Source organism: Netta rufina (assembly GCF_964035555.1).
Source record: "Netta rufina genome assembly, chromosome: 5".
NCBI classification, from domain to species: Eukaryota; Metazoa; Chordata; class Aves; order Anseriformes; family Anatidae; genus Netta; species Netta rufina.
The window spans coordinates 42,692,898-42,713,840 of record NC_140128.1 but is presented as its reverse complement, the minus strand read 5'-3'; the positions used below and the strand labels follow the sequence as shown (position 1 = coordinate 42,713,840).

The 20,943-nt window shown below is 39.1% G+C and overlaps 1 protein-coding gene across 1 annotated transcript in view; it reads right to left on the bottom strand.

The window, feature by feature from the left end:
- LOC311209584 (mucin-5B) overlaps positions 1–18,425 on the bottom strand; it is a gene marked incomplete at both ends in the record, with an annotated part of 43,058 nt that extends 24,633 nt beyond the window's left edge. Inside the window, 15 exons of the mRNA XM_084287011.1 lie at positions 2,374–2,500; positions 4,045–4,139; positions 4,946–5,110; positions 5,794–5,931; positions 6,191–6,260; positions 7,342–7,443; positions 8,024–8,162; positions 9,414–9,531; positions 10,352–10,477; positions 11,110–11,335; positions 11,736–11,869; positions 13,388–13,475; positions 14,822–14,936; positions 16,379–16,634; positions 18,344–18,425. Of these exons, the coding sequence (XP_084143137.1) occupies positions 2,374–2,500; positions 4,045–4,139; positions 4,946–5,110; positions 5,794–5,931; positions 6,191–6,260; positions 7,342–7,443; positions 8,024–8,162; positions 9,414–9,531; positions 10,352–10,477; positions 11,110–11,335; positions 11,736–11,869; positions 13,388–13,475; positions 14,822–14,936; positions 16,379–16,634; positions 18,344–18,425 (1,981 nt within the window). The remainder of the gene's footprint in view (positions 1–2,373; positions 2,501–4,044; positions 4,140–4,945; positions 5,111–5,793; positions 5,932–6,190; positions 6,261–7,341; positions 7,444–8,023; positions 8,163–9,413; positions 9,532–10,351; positions 10,478–11,109; positions 11,336–11,735; positions 11,870–13,387; positions 13,476–14,821; positions 14,937–16,378; positions 16,635–18,343) is intronic.
- Between the last annotated feature and the right edge of the window lie 2,518 nt (positions 18,426–20,943).

Here is a 20,943-nt window from a genome sequence, read left to right as displayed (position 1 = left end):
GAAATGCATTTAAGAAGAACATTTTATAGGGTTAATTTTTGACAATAAGTGGGCAGGGCTAAGGAACTCTGCTAATTATTTGATGTTACCAAAGAAAACATTTTTGAATTCTCACAGATGTCTTGAGGAAAACTCATGTTACCATCTGAAGGGGGGGGTTGCTTACGGGGAACTGCATTAATCATCTTTGCAGCAATGCTATCACCATATCAGCAATAGGCTCCATGCTTAAACAAAGCTCTGTATGGTTTTCCAGTCCATGACCGTTGTACACTTTCTTAGATTAGTTAGCATGCTAGGTTTGTACACATTAAAAACCACCACCATGTCCACCAACAAAAAACAGTTGGTTTCCTGGTCTCAGCTGGGGCAGACACAAATGTGCAAAACAGGGTCTGCAGGCCATATTTTCCTACTTCATAGAAATGCGATGAGGATGTAGCAAATGGTATTTTTAAATCCCAATAGGCCAAATAAGGAAGATAATAATAAAGATTTTAAATACAAATTTATATCACAGTCTACCTGACATAACAGAAGATTTACCTGAATGGGTGCTTCAATTGTTAGTTATTTTTTAAAATAATAATGTGTTTACTTTCTCTCTTTATTCACAGAGGGAAAAGATCAGTTTTGATAAGGTGAGGTCTGGTAAGAAAAAGGTTATTTCATTATAGTACCCATGGTCACAGATCAGTAATCTTAGATTATATATACATCACAACTGGAGGCATAAGTGCAGAGCCCATGAGCATACCAAAAATAGCTTAAAGCTAGCTCACACACGGAGAACCAGGAAAACAGTGCCATGACTTTGAAGAGGCTACTGACCCCCCTAACTAGTAATTCAACTAAAGGTTTGTGATTCCACTAAAGATCATTGTATATGCAGACTGCCATCAGTTAGCTAGCAGGATTTCCTTTTTCTTACACTGAATTGTCTGTACTGTATGCACCCCTTTACAATATAACCTTCCTCAGAGGCTGCCTGCAGCCTGGCACAGCTGGACACAGCTGCAGGAGCTGAAAGAGCCTTTAAAACTACCGCACGGGGACAGACAACGCGAGTGACTGTTCTGGCCCGTTTACTCTTTCACTCATGAATAGCACAACCCTCAGTCTTATCACAGGCATGTTCCCAAAAGATTATTTCTTTTTACATATGGCCTAAAATGATCATGCTGATTAAGCCATTAGCATTTTTCCCAAGGTTACTGCACTGTTTGAGTCAATATTGTGTCATAAGTCCACAGATTTCAGACTAAACCATGCTGCAAACCAGTCTTGATTTGGCATGAAATATGTCAGTAATTCTATACTGACAGCAAAGCATTCAATAGACAGAGACTTTCCAGTGCATAAATCTGCGTGACTCAAGGATAATATGCTGTAGACTACACTGTGTTCCCTTATAATTATTTCAGCACAGGTTTGTTAAATTGTTCTTACTATAACCTTAAATGCCTTCTACAAAGCACTGTATGACTGGCGTTGTCTCTATTAAAAATTCCAGCTAGCCTCTAAGTCAGGTAATTGAATAGATCATAGCTGTATCAAAGTCGCATAAAAATCATTCTTGTTATGTTTTATGTTCGGATATATTATTAGGCAGAAAACCCATACATTTATTTCATGCTGAAATAGGCAAAACTCATGTGAACTATCTGATCTTTAATGGAAAAAATGGAAAACTTCAAAGTAAAATTCAGAATCTGGGATTCGGGAGATTTATTCTCAGCTCTGATAGTATCTCATAATAAGTTCTGGCAGTGCCAAAAAATACACATTTTTATGGACTCCTAATTCAGGATTTACTGGCAATGTATATACCCAAATATAAACTTATGTTCCAAGAAACTTATTTATTTGTTAAATGGTCCTGAGCTGAAAATACCTTTAAACACTTCAACATTCTCAGAAACCAGTGACATATATTTATTAAAAGTCATTTCTGTTTTATTATAACATGGAAAAATGCAATTAATTAGAATAATGCCCAGTGTATGGCCAATGTCTGAGACAGAAGGGCTGAGCAGAACTGTTGAGAATCTTTCAGAATTTACATACATACGGAGGCCCAAAATTTCAAAATTAACATAACTGCAACTAGGTGTTGTGATTTGATTAATACACCTTACACTCCTTTTCTTTGTGCTCTGAATTCACACAAGGAGCATGTTTCCTAAGAGCCTTTTCATGAAGTGGACACGAGCTGATTTTAGCAGGCAGAGGTTTTTTTTATAGAGCATATGCTTTTTCTATTTTTCAAAGATCTACAGCCTTGACTGAGCTCAAAAGCCTTGGGATGACACAGAGTGCAGTCCCCTGAAGCTACTCCCCGGATCCCTACCCAAGATGCTATAGGATGCTTACCACAGATACCCTGTCTCCAGCCCTTCAGGGACATGCCAGCCACAGCACAATCTCTGGAGTAGGTAGAGAGCACACTACACAGTGCAACTTCACTCTTCTCAGCATTACAGGTGTCATACATGCATTTCTAGGGGACAGATAAAGGCACGGGTGCAATAATGCCTGGCTCACAAAACAAGGAAACATTCAGCAATTCAAAAAGTATTCAACTAATACTTTCTGAAAAGTATTACTACCAATGAAGTTTAATTTGAAACATCTCTACAATAAAATGTATAGTAATGAAATGCTATGCAAATTGGAGAAACAGGAAATACATTACAGCTATGTAACTTCAATGATGGTATGTCTGGCACTCATAAAAGATGAATAATAAGAGTGATGATGGCACCTATAGCTCATTAATGCACTAACAAATGTATATACCAGACTCCCATGATGATGCACACTTTAGGACATGTCAAAAAACAGTATCTGAAAATATACAGAACTGAAAGTACTACACAGCGATGACTGGTATTTGTGTCCCTGTCTAGTGTTCAGGTAAGATGCAGCCTACTAAATGACAGGTACATAAGAGAAGATGATTTAGCAGTGAATCATATGTATTGATGTCTAAAGAAATAGTACTAATAGGGATAAAGGGCATGTAAAGCTCAAGTTCTTTTAATTGGGTGTCTGGGCAGCACCCAGATACAGCCAGCCACTCAACAGCAATATGGTCATACTGCATAGATGGCACTTTGTTCTGCCATCACTGGTGTTGTGGAAAGTACTTCCACTAATCATGGTTTAAAGCCCTATAAGATCAGCAGGAGTAACAAATATATCCATAGAAAATTAAATAATAATAAAAAAAGGTTATTACTTTTCTTCAGTTGTGAATTAAATTCCTATTTTACATGTAGTTAACATGAATTTTAAAGCAGACATTTTTAAAGGAAAACTTGGGTGGCACAAAAGATAAGCCACAATTTTAAATGCACCTGAAACACATTAAATTTCATGCAAAATTTCAGGGTCAAATATTTTCTCAGTAAGTTGTATCTCATACAGACCCTACTTGAACTTTCTGCAGTTTTTGCAGAACCTACTTTACTATTCACAGAAATGCAGTAACTTGCTTGCTCAGTCAACTTCATCAACAACATTATACAGCTGAACGCCAAGAGTACTTGTGGGCGGCTTCATGCATTCTAAATACAAAGAGCAAAATGTCTCCTTAGTAATAAATGGGTTATAAACCATGTATGTTCTCCCACTAGATGTGACTTTAGAAGTAAATCAGACGGAATCCATGAAGTATGAAACCTCTCAGTTTGACTCCCAACAGAAACACTGATTTAGCTTTTTAAAGACTGAACAGTTTTCAAAAACAGCGAACCCTATTTTGCCCATTTTGCTTCTGGATCATGCAATGGAACTGTCAGTGACAGCAGGGATGCTCATGGAAAACAAGTCACCTAATATTTCAAGCAAGCAAATAGCAAGCAAAAAGTCCCACCATATCTTGCATAAACTCTCGTTTTGTTATTTTTCTCATCAGCATCACTGAATCTATTTCCAAACTGGCATTACTAAAACCTATTTCACTCCTGAAGACTAGACCTCCTTCGTGGCAGGATCAACCTCTGGACAAGAATAAGCCCCTGATTTAGACCAGTGCCTTACCTTGATGTACGCAGCAGGGTCTACAACAGAATGGCAGGCAGCAAACACACTGCTGGTATTAGACAGAAGAGCACACCAGTGTTCGGCAAATTTTTCTGAATGGAAAAAAAATAGTGCCCACAGTCACTTAAATCACACCACTATGTGAATTAATATTCTTATCAGGTATCACACAGACCTAGAATATCCGGAAGTGTTCAAATGATGATGGAAGGAAATAGTGGGCAAAAACATGGTGATAAGCATAATTGGATGGGTAAACTGTCATCTTCCTGAAAGAAAAGTTTCCTCCTTCCAAGTAGTAACACTGTTACTCTGACTGGATTTGCAGAACATCAGAAAAAAATCTCCATTTTCATAGTTCATTATGAAATATAGTCAAGCAATAACACAAAGCATATAATATTTAGTGGGCTTTTATTATGGTTTATTATGGTAATACCTAGGAGACTACCCTCTAAATCTTCTATATAGTCAAACCCAGTCAAAATGAGAAGCTGGACAGGGCACCTAGTACAGAAGTGCCTACTGAAGTCAGTAGTTTTGACAACTTATTCCTATTGACTTCAGCACAGCTGTAACAACCTAGATGGGATGAAGATCTGGCCCAGATACTGACAACCAATTATGCTCTGCCTTAAACCTAAATCGTTCTCATTGATGTCACGTGTGCTTTTCAAGCCACCAAATAAGGTGTTGGCTCTCTCTGCAGAAGTGTGTCTTTTTTAAAAAAAGAGCAAAGCTGCCACCTTAGCGACTTGCAAAAAAACAATGTGTTCACTCTCATAATAATCTCAAAGGCAGTAGTGTTTGATGTCTACGAGCTTTCTAAAGCTTTTTCAGTTATTTATCATGGGAAAATTGTTTAGCACTGATAATCCATGAATGAAAAGCCTGCTACCTTTATCCACACTGTTTGAACAAGGATCTTCAAAGCTGTCCTCAACATCAAAACAGCTGGCTCTAGTTTTCCAAGAGTTACCGAAAGCAGAAGCTGAATCTTCCACAGCTCCAGTGGCTGTTCTGAAATCATCAGTCTGGATGTTATTGAAATTGCCACAAAGACCTTGAGTGGGTGGCAGGGAAGAAAAAAAAAAAAAATCACATGAGTGGAAAAAGGAATGACTCCAAGATAAATACCCTTAGCTCTATAAAGGTACTTGCCTGAAAGTAGCTCATTTTTCTGAAGTTCCCACAAATCAGACAGTATACTTACTGTCTTTAGTCCATAATTATTATTTTCTGCCTTTCAGTAGTACTTAGTGATAGCACAGAGATTGGAGGCTGCTTAAATGTGCTTCATTAAACACCATCAGAACGAGAGTTCCTTTCCCCAAAATTTATAATCAGAGGTAATGACAAAAGCAAAACAAAATGAATTGGAGAGATGGGATATTATCCCAATACGTAGATAGGAAACAGTAGCACAAAAAGCTTAAGTGATGCTAATGGAAGATAGGTGACAAAACCAAGATCATAACTTGTATCTCATAAGTCTCTGATGATGGTCTGCTTTTACAGATAGAGTCTAAAAGATCTGCACACACTGAATATCACATAGCTTATCTTACTTTCTGCAGCAAATTGAAGGCTTTGGCCAATCCTTTGTTCCAGGAAGGCTATAGATTTAATCAAAGGTTCTAACACACCAAAGCCAATATAAAATGAAATAATTTATTCGCTTAAACTGATAAATCAAGTTGTAGCTGCTTGTCTAAGAGCAAACTGAAAGAATGTGATATGTCCTACCAGATGTGCGATTCTGATAAGAATGATCAACCATTATGGAGAGCTGCATCACAGGTTTCATTTGCACTCGAATCTGTACTCCAACTGAGCTCAAGATTTTGATAAAAAATGTAGAAGGTCTGAAGATGGTGATGCCATCTAAAAAGGAAAAAAAAAAAAAGAGAAATGAAAATGTATGTATGTACCTGCAAATCTTTATAAAGCTCAGTAAACAGGAATTCCCTTTTACCACTGCATTGTGTGCACACTGGAATCCCCAGAGACTCCCAGACCTTGTATCCACCTAGGTCAAAGGGATCTGACAAGGGACAGGGTCTGGCTCTTCAGAGAAAGGAGCAGGAATCTGTCTTTAAATAGATGCAGGCTAGTCTGAGAACGATGTGAAGAAGACATTTACCTTTGCTTACTGGCAGCTTCACAATGAAATTGTTCATGTAGATATTTCCACAGGAACATATTTTTATTGTCTGCAGGGAAAAAGCAAAAAGCCCATAGTAATGAATGCATATGGCACAAGACAGACAACACAACCTCACAAATTTCCATAAACATTAACAAGTTATGTCTTCAGAACATGAGTTCAATATAACTCAGTGTCTGGATACCATACAGTGCCACAGAACAAATCTGTACTCCGTAACAAACCAAAAAAACATCTCCATAGACAACAACCTTGACTAAGTCCTCTTGCTTACTTAAAGAGGTTAGTTATCTTTTGGAGAACTACACTCAAGATGTTTCATGTAGGTTCAGATCCATCTCACTGAAAATGTAACATACGCAAAATGAGAACTACCTGACTCAAACTCCCTCATAGAGACATGGCTCTATCGCTCATAGACATACACATGACTCCTCCCATGGGCAGAGACACCTCCAGAAGCCGCCTCATGTATTAGGTGGACTGACTTGTCCTTTGAAGATCCCTATCTTCCTTTGCTGACTACAGAAGGAGGTTAAGATGCTGAGTCTCTTAACTCGGCTAGGACTACACTAATTAAATATCATTTAGACATAATAAATCCAGGCCTTAGGGATACTATTTTTGGACTCCTAAATATACACAGGTTTATTCTAAGTCTGTTTCCATTGAATTCAGTTTGAATCATGGCATAATATTCAGTAGGAGAAATCTCAGGCCTTCATTTGGAAAATTCTACTACTTCACTCATTGCATCAGGGAAAACCTCAGGACTCAAAGCTGCTATAAAAATACAAGAGTCTTACAGAAACATACATGTACATCTATCAGAAATAAAGAAATTAAAAACTTTAAAGTCACAGAAAAGACAGGAAGCCAACAAAGATAATTTTGAACCATCTGCTTCTAAATAAAATGAAGAGAACAGAATCCAAAAGGAGTGGAAAGTAAATAACTCTTGTAGAACAAAACTAATAAATACATGCACGATATCATCTGCTGATATTAATCCTGCAGTGTCAGGACTGCAACTGATCCAAGTGAGTCCACAGTATTAGAGAAACCCCATGTTTGAACCTAAATAAAAGTGACAGATTGTGTGTCATTAGCTAAGGTAAGTTACTTACAGTTCTTCCTAGTGTGACTATTACATTCTTTAAGCAAGTCATTGTCTTTGATGTCCCACACTGAACGATCTCTCCAATCACCACAAATGTGTCATCAGTGTTCTGAAAAGAAGTGAAAGGAATGTGCAGATACCGTTAGCATGCTATAGGAAGGGAGCTAGAAGGGAAAAAACATGTCTCTGAAAGGCTAAAATGTAATAATGAAAGAAGTGGTGCATATAATCTCTAACTGCAGTTTTATTTCATTGCCAAAACCAAGAATGATCACTGCCTTTCCCCTCATTTTTTTTGCAATCAACCTGTGCAGATCATGTATTTGCAGTCACATGGCAGTCAATCTTTGTGAAGTAATCGTCTCATCCACTTACATTTGACAGTCACATGAAGAAAGCTTCAGAAGAATGCTTTAATCTACACTAATAAATCGAACAAGAAAATGAATTCACTAAAAAAATAAGATGTAAAACTGTGTTGAAGTTGCAAAAGCTTGATGCTTAACATCACAGTTGACTTGCAGTCCATTGCAAATGGAAAAAATTACGTGATTTAAGATTAAGCATGTGTTGAAGTGCTTTGTTGGATTGAGGTCATTTAATCAAATGAAGCTATATCAAGCTCCAGCACAGCTTAATGCTTCATGCTTGTCTAGAGATTCAGGAGTGAAATGGGAGATTGTTCATACCTTAGCTAAGACATAATGGCAGTTACCATGAAAATTGAACCTCTTATTATCAAACGTAGTTATATGGAATCCTCCATCTATATTGCAACTTCCAGAACATGGCAGAGAGACGCAGCTCCAGTGGCCTCCTTTGCAAGTACTATACAAAATCCAAAAAAGGAGTAATTAGAATAAATATACTTTAAAGGAGCAAAGACTGAGATCTGTATCTGATCGGACCCTCTGTCTTATTAGCTGTTTGCTATTCATCTGCTTATTAAATCCAAGCAGGAGGAAGATTCTGTACTATGCCCTTAGAGTATAAAAGTTAAATGCCTATTGATTGGAGTTAGCTGCACTCAGCTTTAAACTAAATCCCTCAGAGACACTGAGTTGGTCAAGAAATATTCCAGGTCCTGAATTAGTTACTTAACGTTTTAAAATGAAGAATCTCTTTGAGCAGGATCTTGCAACATTTTATGTTATTGATGCAACCATTCAGCGAGTTGCTGATGTGACTTCTCAGCAGCTTACTGTGGAGGACCTGAGTTAATGAGCTTTGTCAGTTCTTAGAGTTGTGAACACAAGGGGAGAACAGCCAGGCCACGTCAGCTTGGGCTTTCTGAAGAGTAAACAAGGATGTTGCTATATGGGAATCACCCAAAGCCCATCAAGGTCATTTCCTCAAAACTGCAGGTTTTGAAGAGTATTTCCTGTATTTGAGGACAACGTAGAAAATACTTGATCCAAAGGGGTTTGCAGAATATCTGCTCTACCCAAACATGCACCACAGTGTAATCCACTCTCCCTACAGAAAAGGTTATTCCTAAGGTTAAGAAAATGTACTGTATTTCAGAAACACAAAAATACATAGAATTGTTCATTTACTGGATAGATATCAGAGTAAGAAATATCTCTTCTGAAAAGAACATACCCAAGGTCTTATCACATTTCACTATTGCAGAGTAGAAATGGGTTCAAGGTACAAGTTTTGCTCAAAACCAAATAATTCTCAAGGATCATGAGTTTTGAGATCCAAGCCTTGGAACAACCCTTTATAGATCTAGAGATAGCTTGAAAATTACTCATTAACATGGTACGACCCTCTGCTCCACTTCAGTGGCCAATGCTTTTAAACTAACCAGCAAAGCATCTAATTTTTCTGCATTATAGTAACTTAGGCTCAATACTTGCTGGCAATTCTAAGGTAAGGTGATAGCTATGTGAGGTTGAGGGCTGTCTCAAAGTTTTTCTGAAGGCTGTTGCAATTCAGATCTCAGTTTTTGTATTGGTGTCATAATTCCTTAAGACATTAGGAACAGCAAAAAGGAGAAAGGAACAGAATGAAAGTCATCAATGCTTTGCAATAATTGCCTCTTCCTTGTTACTGCAATCAAGTTCATAACAGTACCAGTTTTGGCAAGGAGTAGAGTAAGTCCCTCCAGATGGGTAGACTTTGCCTTGAAACATACAGGGGCAGCTGTTTCTGGGGACACATTTTTTGCCACCGAGGTCATCAAGGATGGTTCCTGTTCAGACATATTGGCTAGTTAATATTCCTCAGGTGAGTCTGGGAAACACTATGAAGGAAGATCAGAATAAGCAAAAAAAACAAACAAACAAACAAACAAAAAAAACAACTCTGGAGGATTCAGCATTTCTGTGAACGATTGGGGTATATTTTAATGAAAACAACACACCAGGCTCTCTCAGGTGTTAATTGATGAGAAGCATTTTTTACTAGACCTCAAATAAAAGCAACACAGCAATACAAAAACAAAAGAGTATCTCTGCATGTTACCATAATCCTACACCTTGAGCAGGATTGTCAAATGCCAGACTGTAAGCATATGAGCTAGTTTTCATCCATTTCTAATAGTGCATCTAGCAAATCAGAACTCAAATTCTGCATGTGCAAAATTGCTCAAGCATGTACCTGCCTACGCATTTATTTTACATGTGACTTAACCTACAGTCATAGCTATCATCCCATAGGCTAGATATACACCTACATTGTAATTGGGAGGTATCTCACCAGACATCCTCAGCTGCATTTCTACTGTCTAGAGAACCTCTTTCCCTTTTCTACATCTGTACTTTTGTTTTTCTTTTCTGCCTAGTCTTTAGGAAAACATTATTTCTCTCCCCTTCTTCAGTGTTATGATCTTGGATCTTTAGAGATCTGACTCTTCCAAGATGGAAGTTGCTTAATTATGCTAGAAGAAACAGTTTGTTCACTGCTTTTAGTGTAAAATCATAAAGAAAAAAAATTGCCACTAACTGAAAAGGAACAATATCCCTCTTTGTCCCTTGATGTGTGTGACCAATTGGAAGAAGCAGATGATTTACCAGGAGGACAGAAACAGCCATCTGTACATGGGGTTTTGCAAATCTTGCTTCTTTCTGGGTCAGCACAAGTATCTGCACAGGAATTTCCACATTCCATGTATTCCATGTTGTTTGGGCATTCCTGATCTGCAAGACCAAATGAAAACGTGGTATGTTACTGTTATAAGTGCTCTAAAATATTTGCATTACTGCCCAACTCCTTCCTCCTTTCCCCCATATCTTGGTTGGGGAATTCTCTATCATATTGTAATAACTTATTTTTGCCTCAAACATCAGTCATTCTGGCATTAGTCTTCTATCCCGATTCACAACAGCTGTTTGGAAGAACTACCAGTAGCCTTCCCCCTAAATTTACGGTGATTTCCTGGCCAGTACCTGCAGCTACTGAGTTGAGGACCATTTAAGCAGAGGACCATTTAAGAACAAACGTGTTAAACTTCTCAGTGACTTCTTTGGACTAGACATCAAAATTTAAAACAAGGTTAATTATAAATTAACTGTGCATGGTAAAATTCAAACAATAACTGGAAAAAAAAAAAAAAGCCATAAGGAGGGGGAAGATATCCTAATATAAGTTCTAATTAAGAAGTAAAATCAAGTTAAATTTCTAGCTTTTCCATTAACAATGTTTCTGTCAAAAGTACTTCTACAGATTAATTCACTATAGTTAACAGAGTTCCTATCTTTGCTCTGCTGGGTTCAGGGTTTGTACATATATGTCTAACCTGAAAGAGATCTCCAGAGGAGTAGTTACTTACAGCAAAGTTCCTTAGTTCTCCATTTCCCTGGGTCTCCCTTGCTGAGGACACAGTCCCGAGAGTATTGGTTTAAAGTGCTGCATATGCAGCTGGAAACCAAATCAGTGTGAGAAGAATTAACCACGCAGCTGCACATATCCTCAGTGCAGGTAGCTACATAATCATCAAAAGCAACCACTTTGGGGCAGTTTCCAAAATGGGAGAGAAGTTTCTTGCACATTTTTTTCTGAGGGAAAAAAAAAAAAAAAAAAAAAAAAAAAAAAAAAAAAAAAGAGGAAGAAGAAAAGAAAAGAAATAATTGACATTTTACCAACTTTCAGGTTTTTGGATGTGCATCCTAATGACACAAGTTCATGGAACTCCAGAGGCCACACAGGTCTGATCTTCTGTTATGTCTTTTTCTTGGACTGGAAGCTATCATAAAATTGTGTATTTTCCCACGATCTCTTTCATTAACATTACAAATAGGATATTCCTTCAACTATACAATAACATTTTGCCAAGATTCATGGCAGACTCCTGACAAAATCAGTTCACTGCATGCTCTGTAAATAGCCCTTGTTTCATACAGTCACTCCAGGACTGCAGTTCAGGAGGGTTTATACTCCTTAGCCACACATACTTACATATTTACTGCATCTATCATCTTCCCTCCTAGGATGCCTTCCAGTGTGGTCATCTGGACTCACATCAGCGCACTTTTCAGATGGATCCTCAACTTTGTGAAAGTTCCCAAACTGCCTTGGGTGCATTTGATATCCTGCAAAATCCCCAGGTGCATCTGAGTGACTGCCTGCAATCATTTAGATCAGCCATTTTGCTATAAATATGCACTTCATTTTTGGGCTGTAAGGCCCAAAGTATGGTCTTTCCTGAATGCCTCAGCTTAACCACAGCAATCATAATATAAAAAATAACAGCCTGGCATAATATCTGCTGGGCTAGAATCAGGAATTTGGCATGCTTGTATCAAGAACTGCTGGCAGTCTGGGCAGTAATAATCACATGAGATTATTGACCTTTCTCTTGCATGTCATAACTTTCAGAGTTCAGTTTTTATGGGTGCATTTGGACTTACAGAATTCTGTATTTGCATGTGTAATTGCCATACAGTTTAGTTTTCATTCTACAATCACATCCGAAAGTGCAGGCTTAGGTGCATATGCTCATAATCATCTGCGAACTTACTACTTTTCAAAGGATAGACAAGATTGGAAGACAGGCACACAATATATGTATTACACTAGTTATAGGGGTACACTTGACCAAGGCATTACCAGATAGATCCTAGATCTGTCTTTTCTGACAAACAGAAGTTTGAAATATAAATATTTCAACCAGAAATACTGGATTCCAGTGGATATTGGTTCCAGTGGAACCAGAAGCATAAAGGAAGAGCCTTGCTTTTCTTAGAGCAACGCTTTGCAACAGAAAACAGTTACCTCAGAAAATTTTGAACTGGCTCTAGGTTTTACAGATTGCAGCTGTGAAGTAAAGGGATGAAACATGACTAAGGTGTGCCCAAAAAGCTTAATATCAAGTACGACAATGAGCTCCAGATCTACCACTACGACTGGTATATTTAATCAAATCTCACAGTTCTTTTTGAAGGGGTGAGGTAGATGACAGTATTTTTCTGGTGACCTAAAAAGTCTAGGTATTACACGAAGGGATGGTATTACAATTTTGGCTTTAGTCCTGCATTTAGTACCCTGGGATGCAGCTTTCTTTCCACTCACACACCATGCTGCAGGATGGTGGCCTCATCTGTTTGCTGTGCTGGCCTTTCCAGCCCAGTGCAATATTTGAAGGTGTCAGTGGATGGCACCACGGTTTCTGTAAAGATGCTCAGTGAAACCTGTCTGGGTCAGCCATGGCACTTTAATTTCATTCAGAGCCAAAACTAATCACACTTGATACCCAACTGTAAAATGATGAAAATGGAAGGACAGAAAATGCAGTCATGGCTCATTTGAGACTACAAGTTCCTTAAAGTTTGGTACTATCAGTTGGAAACCTGGCAATGTTGCTACCCGACAACTGGGCAATTAAACTGCGTTGATGAGGTTTGAGAGATTTGCAAGTTTCCAAGCAGCAGAGGATCCCAAATCATCCCACAACTTCTTAAGTTGCACCTCCCATCTATAGAAACGTTGGGGTATTTCAGGGCGTCTGTCAGGAAAACTGTAACCCCACTTAGATGAAACAAAATTCAAGTTTCATGCCATATATTAACACACTCCTGTTCTCTGTGGAACACACTGCATTCATGGCCTACCATCCAAAATCAGATCATTCTTCTTATTGCCATCATAGTTCCCACAGAGACCACATATTTTCTCTTTATATGTTTCTTCCAGGTCCAGCTAAGAAACAAAAGCAGAGAGGAAACACAGAGTTTAAAGGCTTTTTCTCCCAACAGCAGCATATTACCAGATGGTTCACTATAAAAAAGCACACTGGCAGAAATGCTTATTATCTGTTTTCAGAAGTCCCCTTTTCAGTTACAAACCCGCCATAAAACCTACTGGCAGACAAGCTGAATTCAGATGAGATGATGATTTTCCAACAATTGACATTCCTACCTATTAAACAGCTAACTGCAGTGTTCTGAATACTGGACTAATCCTTGGACCAGGGTCTCCCAGTAGAGAGTACCGGGCAGCTAACTGTGCCCTGATGCTGGAAGATGTGAAAAATCAGCTTCCGGGCAGCTTTTAGCAGTATCTTTTTTTTTTTTTTTTTTTTTTTTTTTTTCCTCTAGTTCATAGGCTAAATGGAAAACTTTATAACATTGCTATGGGTGGGTCTGCCCAGCATAACTTGTTCTGCCCATACACAGAGGCAATAGAGAGCCAGGTTAACACATTACAGCCTTGCTAGATAGAACTATTGCACTTAATCATTCCTACTTGCTTGGAGGGTAGCAGTGGCATGACTCAGGTCCACTTACAAAAGGCAGTACTTTTCTACAGGCATGTCACCCTAAAACTGTGTCTGCTGCACAGGTGATGCCTGTAATACTTCAGGTATTGACTAGTACAGAGGGAGGGGGAAGCAAATACTTCATTAAATCAGTATTTAAATTACAACTTGATTGCTTCCTTATCTTTTTTCCCCTCTGTGTTCACCTTCTACCCTCTTTCTGTCTCTTTGGCCTACTAAACATGACATACAACTTCTATTTATTTAATCTCAGTCCTGATTATGGAGGATAAATGCTCACACCCAAAAGCGTAAATACACTACCACAGCAGAAGGTATTTTGGGGTGAATGTATAGAGGGAAACTCCCCCATAGCAATGCCCTGGAATGAGAGAGGCCAAGGTCTACACTGACCACACCGATTAGTTTCCCACACATGATGTGAATTGAGAAAGATGGTAACTAGCAAGTCAGAGCTGGGGGCACTAGCTGTGCATCTGCCAGCGCCCCATGCAGGAAGCAGATAACTATAGAGATGCTATCTCCAGGGTTAACAGTGGCAGCTTTTGTCACGTAAAATTGCTTAGGGAGGCCTGGGTGTTGCAACTCTACTGCCCTGCCCCATGAAACAATTAACTAGTGTGGTATGTCCCCACCAGTTTATGGACACAGTGATACCTTCCCCCTCTGCCCCCCCTCAGTATTCAACACGGTGCCTGCATCCAGCTCTGCTTTTCATCATTGATGAGGTTCACCAAGAGAAAAACAACTAACTGGCTGTTCATACTAGGAGAGTGTCAGCCCAGTTCCACTTGAGTGTTAGACCCAGCTTGGAAGTGACTTGGAAGTAAGCACAGGTGTCCTCAATCAGGATGCTCTTCAAGCTGAAGGGCATGGGTATCCTGGAAATTAGAGGGAACAAAACAGATAGCATTGGAAAATAAATAAATAAAACCCTCTCAGAAATATAGAAGAGAAGATCTAGAGTCAAAAGGAGGCATATAAGCCATGGAGATATTCTTTTCAAGGTCAGCCTTCATCCTCATTAATGCATTAATTTAGGTCTATCACCTTGTCCACTGTGGCATTCTAATAATCTTAATCCACAACACAATGTATTTTGGTTATGAGCATGTCAATAGCAAGTTCACCACTCTACCTATACCAATGCAGCACTGCTCGTCTACATGAACTGAGGTCCTAATTCAAAGCATTATAAGGAGCAAGATCACAATACTGGGATATTGCTCCCCATTTGAGGATACCACAGGTTATCATAATCTCTCCAGGATTTTGGTATTTTCAAGTCACAAATGCATTTTGGTCTGTTCTGCTTCCAATGTATTGATGTGACTCAGAGACATGTTAATTTTTGATTTAACTAAGGCTATTATTATTCACTTTCCTAACTTCCCCCCTCCCCCCAACAAACAAACAAACAAACAAAATATATAAATCAGAAAATGGTTTCAAGATGGAAGATTTCTTGCCCTTTGATTTAGGAGATACATCTGGGTTATGTTATTGTATATTTGGCTGTTTATGGATGGCTATCAATAGAAGACAGCCCATAATGTTTGTGATTTTTCTCTCCAACAAGATTGTGAGTTTTTTTCTCAGAGACAAAACCTGCCTCAGCCCTTCATACCTATATGCTGGGAGCAGGACACTGCACTTCTCATGAAGTTTGCCCTTATAAATACACACAGCTTTCATTACTATTGCACATGAGTGTTTATTCATGGAGTATTTTTAACCTTCTGCTTGCAGTTTGCTTTCAGGTTTATTTCACACTGGAATTAAAGGCATGGATTATGCCTTTGAAAATTCTGGGCTTTGCATAGAAGACCCCAATGCAAGCTGTGATCTGCAAAGGAGTGCCATTTCTAGACTAATCTATCTGGAAACAGCAAACTTTTTCTAAAAGGATGAACTGTTTCTGAATAGCAACAACACTAAGGTTAGTGTCACAGAAATAACGTTTTGAGAAAAAAAAAAACTGAGTTACTACAAAATCAGTTCAATAAAGGGTTGATTTCATCCTCAATCCCACCAAATGCAAGCAACATTAAGGAAACCTACACCTTATGTTTTGTTACATACACGTTGCCTTTTCTTACTGCACTGCTGTTGAACTCTGGGAAGTGTAGTTTACATGCTTCTTGCCATCTCCACCACTACAAGATGGACTCTTCACAATACCCTCTTCAACGTGCTATGAACAGATCGTATGCAGCTGTTTGCACCTCCACATGGTGGGACTCCTTTCTAGACAGACCACTGATTGCTAACACCTAGCAATAAAATGACAACACAAGAAAACAGCCGTACAGTCATTACTTACTGGTTTCCATTCACTGTGATGCCAGTCTCCTTCACCTCCAGGATCACCCCATCAATGGTGACCGTGAAGTAGATAAGGTGACTATTTTTGCCATTGCGCCTGATTTGAATGTTAAAGTCCTGGTAGCTATCATTGCAGTGAGAAGCAAAGACGTACGTGCAGGTTCCAGGAAAAGTGAACTTAACATGGTCAAATGTATGGAAGTGGAAATTGCCCCAGGTGGCACATTCACTCCTTCCAACAGTAGAGACATGGACTAAAGAAAGATTCAGAGGAGGGAGGTTAATGAGTCACCTTGCATGAGGTTTTTGTTGAAAAATATTAGAGATTTTTTGAATGCAAAAATGTAAACCCCCTGGAAGATACCAGCTTGTTAGGAATGAGATTCATCGCAATTTCTTTAGAAATCCATTTCAGAGAAACCTCCAATGTGATCAGACAAACCTAGGCTCCTTTGAAGTTAACAGAATGAAGCAGAAGAGACTTAGCTTCCCTATCTTAGATATCTAGCTAGGAGGGAGATGAAACCTGCTTCAAGGCTGCCTGTTTCTGTTGTCTACAAAGGTTGCTGAGAGGTGCCTCCTTAGATAGAGACATAAATCTACATTCTAGATATCTAAAGTGGAGTGAGGGCAATCCCATCCTGTCTGCCTAAATGTTATTTCTGCCTTAGAACTCCTACCCCTTAACACAAACAAGAGTTTTGTCCTGGAGATCTTTCCAGAGGCCACCAGGCTTTTCAGCAAAATGGTAGCCACAGCTGAGGCTGCCACCAACTTCAGCAGTCAGCTCAGAACTACTTACTTTTCATCTCAAACTTGTGTCTTGGAGCTGAGTTGTACTTCTGTCAATAGTGTTGCTAGATACTTTAAGTGCATTAAAGACATCACTTTAGAAAGTAGTTTTCACACCACTGAGATCCATAAAGCCAACATGAATCAAAGAAAGCTACACCTTGAATTAAATAAGACATGCTTGTTACATTATGATTTTGTCATCTCTTCTGGGCCATATGAAAGAATGGTAAGCAAAAATGAGCAAATTTGTTTGCACTATTAATGCATCACATTTAGGAATTACAACATGGCAACTTCCTTCATAGATCAAAATCAGTTATTAGTATACTCAGTGAACTCTAAAATGTTATGAGATATTCATACCTAAGAAACAGCAGGGGAGCACAGAAAAGAAATCTAATCTTGTTAAAAACAAGAAAACTCAAGTGCCAAAAACTCAACAGAAACTCAAGTGCCAAAGTGTTCTCACAAAAACAGTTGTTTAAAGGGATTGTAATTTACATAGGTGTTTGCAGCACTGTGAGTGGAATAGGAAAGTGGAATGGGGTAATTTAGCACAGTTTTACACAATGAAGGAAAATTAGAAAGTTTAGTTTCTTCTTGGGAGTTGATTTCTAGAATTACTAGTGCAGCAATAACAGTCACATCAATTGTTTGTATATTAAGTGATTAGGAAAAGCATAAGACATTCAGAACCAGACCAGGAGGTAACGGCGCAAGAGACCACAGAAGAGTGGTTACTCCTAATGCAGTATTTCATACTGGTCAATCACGCTTAGCAGATATTTTGCATACATTTTTCATAGAACAAGCGTGTCAGCATAATGTGTAAAAAAGGGTGACACTTTTTTTTTTTTTTGATGCAAACTGCATGCAGAGAGTCTGCTTTCTAACATGAGTTGCTTAAGACATAAAGCAATTGATAAACTACACAGTGGTGGGAAAAAACAAAAACAAAACAAACAAACAAACAAACAAACAACAAAAAAAAAAACAACAGAACACCAGTAAAACTTACATGGCTTAAATAAAAGATGAAAAAGCAAAATGTTAGTTTCTGGCACATCCACAGCTCTTGTGAATATGTTATATGTTTTCATTTGATAACTCTAGTTGTCACTTATGGAGATCAATATGCAAGCAAATAATCTTAGATTTTTTTTCTTACCTATCTGAACTGGTTCTTTGCCCTTGCAACAACTCCAAATTAGGCAGAAGATCCAAAATGACCTCCCTTTTTTTATTTCCATCTTGCCATGGAGCGGTAACTTGAAAATCCTTCCAGGGAAGTGTGTTTTTCTTGGCTTATAGGCAGATTTTTATAGTCCAGGAATTTGGCGTGAGAACAAAACATTGATGGCAGGGTCCCTGAAAGGTGGAGCTTCATTCATTTTTCTTTCAGTTGTTCATGTTTAGCACCCAACAACGTTCTGTCTTTCGGAAAAGACAATTATCTACTTCTCTCCTTTATGTGGGGATGGAGAGCTGTCATTTTCTTAGCCCCTTTTCTTTAAAATATGTATTTCCCTCCCTACACTGTTGCCTTTTCTTTAGCGAAAATCACTTTTCATTTTCATAGCATCTGATTAGTAACAACCAATTGTTGCCCTCTTTTTACAGTTTTTCTCTGGTTTGCACATCAGCACAGTCCCCCAGCTCAAGGAGAAATGTTCATTGCCTCTGCTGGCTTGATGTTTTTTTCTGAACGGTCAAGCAAAAAATATCATAAGGTCAAATATAACATATGCTTATAAAGAGTCATAAACATCAAAAATCCAGGGGGCTCAGTCATGCTCTAACCTATGTCCTACTGTAGGACAGTTCTTAGATATGCCATCACAGGTGTTTGATGTTGGTGATTTCAGGGTCTTCTTTAGAGATTTACCTGCTGTGTTGGCACAAGCTGACCTTCAACTTGTCCATGCTGTGGGGAAATAACTAAATGCAAGTCCTCAGGCCAAGGTAGTCCACAGACTTGCTGGGGAAGACTGGTGCCCTTTTATCCAGTTGGCAGACAATGAGCCAGCCTTGAGGACTACATCTTGCTCACTGCTTTACCAAGCTTCCTGGCATATGCAGAGTTAAGTATCCTAAAGCTGGCCCCCTGATTGTTTCAGCTGTTCTTCTTAGATGTTTCTGAGCCACTTTCTAAGTGGCTTACAAAGGTGTAGGTGCAAACATCTGCCAGGTGATTTGTGGCTGCCACTGCTCTTAAGAAAGCCCTGCACCAGCAGGCAAGAGCATTGTGCAGCACATGAAACATGAGTTCACGTTACCCCTTTCCCACTGCCTGTGCCCCATTAATTCCATTGTCAGTCACACTTGAAGCAGGGCACTATTGGAAGGTAAAGTCTGTTCTTGAAGCCCTGCCATTTTGGCTGGGGGACAAACTGACAGGCTGTATGGCACTGGTGCAGAAAGCAATAGATACCTGCTTCTTTTCCTTTTAATCACAATGCATATTTCCCCACTCTTCTCCACCCAAACAGTTACAACATAAGACTGCAGAATACCTAGTAGATAACACAAACAGTGACAATAGGACCTTGTAGATACCAGGATGACCTGAAATCCTACACAGTGCAGTAGTAACCCTCAAAGTCAGCAGACTCTCATAGTAACTTTCACGTTGAACTTCTGATTGATGGAGCCTCCTCATTCAGATTACAGAACACTGATAATTGCAGGTGTGGCAAAGGGTTTTGAAACCAAGGAGGAAAAGCACATAGGGTAGTAGCCCACAGCCACTGAAATAAAGGAGAGAGTTGTTAAGGCTAATGGTGGAAAGCTGAAACCTATTAGTTTTCTCAAATCAAGGCTAGTTTCAAAATCCAGGGGCAGAACTCTGTTGAGATACAGTCCTTTTTATTTTTATAATTGCTGTCCTCTTCCTTTCCAATTCTGACTCAGACAATCAAGGCGTACAGTTCATTCATAGTGATCTGAGAGCAGAAAGAAGAACAAGAACCCAGTGATCTAATTCCTGACCCTAGAACAAAATTGCTTTGTCCCCCATGGGTAGCAAGAAAGGGATAGGAACAACATATGAAATACTCACCAATGATAGCCTTCAGATTGGAGTAGTCCTTGTATGACAAGGACACGGCGAGACTTACCACCACAACTCTAAGCCCTTATCTCCTACACGGGGTTCGGGGGCATGCCAGAGTGTGCAGGATGAGCTAAAGCACGATTTCCCCCTGCAAGCTTCAGTCAGCACATATGGTCCTGGGAGGAACATTAACAGCACACATTAGAATTGTGTCCAAGGGACAGACAGAATAAAACAATATAACTCATTGCATTGCTGTTCATTTCTGCTCCATTCAGCACAGAAAGTAACGTCAGCCATCTGGAATCGTCTGCTGAGAGGACATGAGCCCTTTTCTCACTGCTGAGAGACACAGCAGACCTAGTCCTCCTGCTCTGCACCATTTTCTTACCTCTGCTTGTCTGCTCCGTCACCTTTGCTGCTGCTTTCCCATTTCTCCAGGAGTAGAGATCCTGCTAGTGACTAACCAGGGCTACTGCTTCTGGCTTCTCTGCTGAGAATGTGGGCTACACTCGTTGGAAAGCATTGGATACCCTACTCCCTTGCAATGATTTCAGGGCTACTGACATGTGGAGGATATTTGCATTCAAATTAAGTCTTTATAGTCAAGTGTGGCAACACTGAGGGTTTCAGAAGGAATATATGGCAGCTTTTTTAAAAAAAAAAAATTTTTTTTTTTTTTTTTAAGGAAATTCAGTCCAACAGGTGCTTTGTGA